Below are 5,659 nucleotides of genomic sequence, written 5' to 3' on the forward strand. Positions count from 1 at the left end.
CACTTGTGCCTCCACCGGGTATCGAACCCGGGACCCCTTGATTACTAGGCGACGACGCTACCACTGCGCCACTGAGGAAGCCTCATATGTTTTACTGTAGACTTCCTTCCCGTCCATCTTTCCATTGCAGTTTTTGTGCCACCATCCTTGGTAGGGATACAATTTTTGATGTACGCTGCCGTGCAACCGCTTCAGCCCAAAATTCTATGGGTAACCTTGCATCAATTAACATTGTTCTTCCCATATCTAGTAGTGACCTGTTTGCTCTCTCAGCAATACCATTACTTTGTGGACTGTATGGAACAGTTAACTGGTAATCAATACCTTCTTTGTTAAACAACTCTTGAAATTTACTGTTAACAAACTCAGTACCATTGTCTGACCTTACACTTTTTATACAATTGTTAGCTTCCTTTTCATATTGTTTTTTTTTAAAATTTTACGAAATAATCAAATGCTTCATCTTTTGTTTTGAGAAAGTATACAAACACCCTTCTACTGTAAGTATCTACAATAACATACATGTATTTAGCAACCCCCAATGACTCTTTTTCTACAGTTTCATATAAATCCATGTGTATCAAATCTAGTGGTTTCTCACAAACATCATTGCTTTGTTTAAAAGGAAGGTGTACAATTTTTCCCTTTGTACATGCATCACACAATTCTAATTTTTCTGAAGTTTGCTTAAAATCTAAATCTCTTACTATATCACTGTCCTTCATTTTATTTAAATATTTTTCATTCAAGTGACCTAATCTTCTGTGCCACGTGTATCTTTCATTGTTTACATTAGTTTCCATAGTTAAGCATGCATTCTTACAATGACTTACATCTGATCTTACATACAAGTTTGTAACGTGTACATACGATTCTTTTCCTGTGCTTCTGCCACTAACATGCCATTTTTGTCAATCACCCTTGCACTATTTTTGGAAAACAACACTTCATTATCATGATTCACCAAACCTCTAACTGATAATAAATTCAAACGCAAATCAGGTACATATAATACATCATAAATACACACATCGTGAAGTTGGCCATCATGTATGACTGTTGATACCTTAATGTCACCTTGCACTTTGGCCTCCATTGATTTTCCTTCCTCCGCAAGTTGCACTTCACTTTGCACTTCTCTTCTATTTATCAGCCAGTCTTCTTTATTTGTCATGTGAGATGTACAACCAGAATCTATACACCATACCTGCAGTTCTCTTCTGTCTTCCTGCATGTCGTATACACTGTAAGCGACTTCCATGTTGTCTTCGCATGTGAATCCTGTCTGTCTCGTTTTTGCCTTCGGCGTTTTAGGAGATGTAGATGTAAAGGTAGACGTAGAAGGTCTCCTAGCTTGAGCTTTCCCACGTTCTTTATTGTGTCAACATTCTTTCGAAAAATGTCCTACTTTTCCACACGTCCAGCATTTTCGCACCGCACAGCTTCTTTATTTTTCCAATATTTCTAATCCCGTGCCTTGCATGCCTGTTCGGATTTTTCATTGTAGTCCATTTTATGCAACCTAACCTCCTCTTCTTTTAAGGTATCTTGCACTTCTTCAATTGTCGCACCCCTTTGTGCTCGTAATACTGCTGCGACGTTTTCATACTTTTGATGAACACCCCGTACAATATGATACACTACTTCTCGTGTCGTAATTGGTTGACCCAATGCAGCACTTTTTGACATTATGTTTTGTGCTCTCAAAACATATTCGTCAAAACTTTCCTTCTCACCCATTTTTATGTTCTTCATTTCCACACCTATATCTATTATTTTGTCCTGTGTGTTTCCCGTGTGAATACGTTTAAGTTCATCCCACACTGTTTTTGCACATGTCTCGTTCATGAACAGTCCAGCCTGGTCGGGCGATAAAGTAACAACTATGACACCAAAAGCTTCGTCATTTTTCTTTTCCCAAACAATTCTAGCTTTTTCTTCTGTTGGTTCATCATTCAATATTGCGTCCTTGTACAATCCCTTACTTCGCAGCACTGCACTTACCTTTAGTGCCCAGATATGATAGTTGCCATTGATCAGTAATTCTATCTTACTCACGTCCGCCATTCTGCTAACCACGAGGCTGCTACCACTGTAGTTCCGTTTCTAGGATATTTAACAGATACGACGACGCATAAATTAACAATAACAACTATTTATTACTGCCAAACGGTAAGATACAAAATTGTACAATTTCTATAACGTCTTCACCCCGAGACCGTCATACTACCGATACAGACAGACTATTCAATCCCGCGTAATGTGAGCATAGTTGCCAGTCCGCAACAAGATCTTACACACTTTTGCATTTTTGCTACCACCTGGAAGTCTTCATTACAACTAATTTACACAATGTATATGAGAAGTTCCCTCTATTTTGGGAGCTTTCCAGAATTAACTCACAATTATGACAGACTAGCAATTTCCCATTTTTCTTCTGGGTTTGGATGAAAATTTTCCGGTGTCCCAAGGAAAATTCCTCATGGCCGATTTGTTGTACCGGTGTAAAGATGTGTATTCTAATGTAGATCCGAGCCTCCCCAATAGCATGGTGGCATCATCATGGCCTTCTAATCAAGCAGTCCCGGGTTCGAAGTCAGGTCGAGTCACACAGTGTTTGAATCGCACTTAAAAAAAATAGGTCCTGTCCCAATTACTTTATCTGTGCGTAAAAGTGGACTTAAAACCCAATCTATAACATAGATCCTCAAAATTACCTATATCTGTGAACTCACACTAGAAAAATTGTTTTGAAGTAACACAGGCATTGGTCCCACAATTTCCACACCACATCTTGGTCAACATTAAACCTCAGTAGTGTTAAAATAACTCTGCTAAACTGACGTTCTTTGTGAGTGTGCCTTCATCAATTTGATCATATCATCACTCATCATTATCTTCGCGATTAGCCAAAAGTGGAAGAAAAGTTAAGTAAAATTAACCAAATCAATCAATCAACACCATTGACTTTGACCAAAATAGATGTAGACCTCCTTAGAGCACATTCTGTGACGCTGTAACACCAGTGTATTTTCAGTACAGACACTCACGACACACAAACACGTGGGTGTCTCTTTTCTGTCACTTTTAGTTGATCGCAACAATGATGATAAATAATGATTATAAAGTGAGTAAGTTTGTTTTAAGGTTTATTTCATGCACGGATAGGCTAATCGGAATTGGACCTGCAGTTTAAAGTGGGATCCGAACCACCATGCGACTCCCCCCCAGGTACCGAAACGGGATCATTTGAATACAAGACAGCGTCGTTACCATTACGCCTAGGGATGGCAACAAAATTGGTATAACGGATACCTGGATTTCAAATTATCCGATATCCGTTTCTGATGCAACGTATAATCCGAATATCCGGGTTCAGATAATCAGGTTATCCAGATATCCTAATTCTTTGGACATTCGGATTTTTTATGCGGATATCAGATTTAATGAAGGATCTGTGGAAAATACGTACAGTAAAATACGAAAATAACGAATAAAAGAATAAATGGATAGTCCGTAAAACGAATAGACGATAAAACTGTCCGGATATTGCACACATTCGGATATCCGGACATTTAGGATAATCTGTATAATTAGAATATCCGGATAATCCGAATATAGGATATCCGAATAATCCAGACATCAGAATATCCGATATCCGCATATTTGAAATCCGGATAGAAAATTATCCGATATCCGGATATTTTAAATTCGGATAGAAAATTATCTGTTATCTGTATATTTGAAATTCGGATAGAAAACTATCCGTTTTCTTTATATTTGAAATCCGGATAGAAAATTATCCGATATCCGGATATTTGAAATCCGGATAGAAAATTATCCGGATTTGGCCATCCCTAATTACTCCACCAGGGAGGCTTATAATTATAAGAAAATGATTAAGGGATTCGAACTCTGAGAGCCTCCCCGATGACGCAGTGGTAGCTTCGCTGCCTTGTAATCAAGGGGTCCCGGGTTCGATACCCGGTGGAGGCACATGGTGGTTCGGATCTCACTTTAAACTGTAGGTCCAGTCCCGATTAGCCTTACCGTGCATAAAGTGGACTTAAAAAACACCATATCAATCGTAACGTGAGATTGTGAATCGACTCCACAACTTCGTAGATTTGTGCATATGTCATTGTCCGGACTCACATTCCACCACGAGCATCTACACAATGCAGTGTTTTCCTTTAAGACAACAATAGCGGCCAGCATACCACCTGGACCTAAATCTGGGCCTAATGCACGAAGCGCCCCGACCTCCAGGTCCCAAATGCAATTGAGAGGATTAACCGGATTCATCCGTCGGAAGCGGGAACATGACACTCCGTTATATCCCAGACAGATGACCCCTCCGTCTCCCTACGAGGCGGCGCCGTTCGGGGCTATTTGTTTGTGTGGCCTTCTGGCGAGCCCCGAGCGAACGCCCAGTCGATCAAGTTAACTTCACCTTCTGAATAAAGGATCAGGCAGGGGAGACGGTATGACATCACGCTCAGGGCGACACACATTCACGTTTTCTCTCGGAGGTGGGGAAAACGTAGCTTCGATATTGTTTCTCGAACTTTTTTCCGTTTATATCTTGTTCAACGCGACGGGAAGAGACGAGGTTTGACGAAATTGGACGATCGTTCCTTCTGGGTGGTAGTGATGTTTCTTCGAATACTGAGTATGATTTATGCAGCGGAGAATGTCGATATTTGTCATTCAAGATATAGTTGACGCACTTTGGACATACGTATTTACAATTCTTAAGGTAAGGGTTACACAGCAATTCCAGAACAATGTCATCCTTGATCGTTAAAATTATATATCACTGAAGACCAATGCTCTGCACATTGTTTCAAAGAACATCTTAAGATTGCGACATGCAATACTTGTGATTCCAAACTCTAAAATCTGTATTAAGAAATTACCATTCCACTAACTTTGATTCAGAAAATCCAGATTCATAGGTTGCCAATTGTGACAGTCTGTTATTTAAAATGTATTTTTATGTGGTGCTGTCAGAATACGTTTCATTGATTTGCTTTATTTTACTTTGCTTTTCTGCCACTTTTGGCTAATCGCGAAGATGGAGATAAGTGATGATATGATGAAATCGATTAAGGGACATTCACAAAGAACACCCATGCTCAAGCAGGGATTCGAACTAATTTTAAATTTCCTGGGTTATATATTTTTCATTGTGTCTCTCATGAATCATATACAAAGAAATAAATTATAAATAAAACTGCTTCTATAATGTCAGTCGGTAACCTCTGGAAATGTTCAGCGACTGTATCGAGACGAGCTTGTAAAATCGAGACGATAACGAGACTAGTGGAGACGAGATAGATAACAAGGTAGATTTAACAGATTTTTGTAAAATCGAAAGGATGTAAGACATTTCGTCTCAGGTCCTTGTTCTCGTTCCAGACTTTGATATTATGTTGATAAATGATATCTAAACCAATTTACCTTTACTATACACCTTGTTCAGATGTGCCAAACTGATATCTACATGTTTACCTATAGATAAGTTACATATTTTTGTCTATTGTAATTGCAAAATTAATCTATTAATGGTAGTTGCGAACCTGTGTGATCCCAGACAGCACGAGAGCTTGTGGTATACTTAAGGTAGCTTGATTGTAGCCAGGGACGGCGACATGGG

General features: G+C 39.2%; 1 protein-coding gene across 1 annotated transcript; it reads right to left on the minus strand.

The window, feature by feature from the left end:
* Positions 1–1,464: 1,464 nt before the first annotated feature.
* On the minus strand, positions 1,465–2,067 carry LOC145983731 (uncharacterized). The gene has a single exon (XM_083116783.1). It carries the CDS (start codon positions 2,065–2,067, stop codon positions 1,465–1,467), a length of 603 nt encoding a protein of 200 aa, XP_082972909.1.
* Positions 2,068–5,659: the final 3,592 nt, after the last annotated feature.

The sequence above is a fragment of the Lepisma saccharinum genome, chromosome 1 (assembly GCF_977018435.1).
Source record: "Lepisma saccharinum chromosome 1, izLepSacc3.1, whole genome shotgun sequence".
Classification (NCBI taxonomy): Eukaryota; Metazoa; Arthropoda; class Insecta; order Zygentoma; family Lepismatidae; genus Lepisma; species Lepisma saccharinum.

Coding starts and splice junctions, on each gene's coding strand:
- LOC145983731 (XM_083116783.1), bottom strand. CDS start 2,067: ATGGCGGACGTGAGTAAGATAGAATTACTGATCAATGGCAACTATCAT.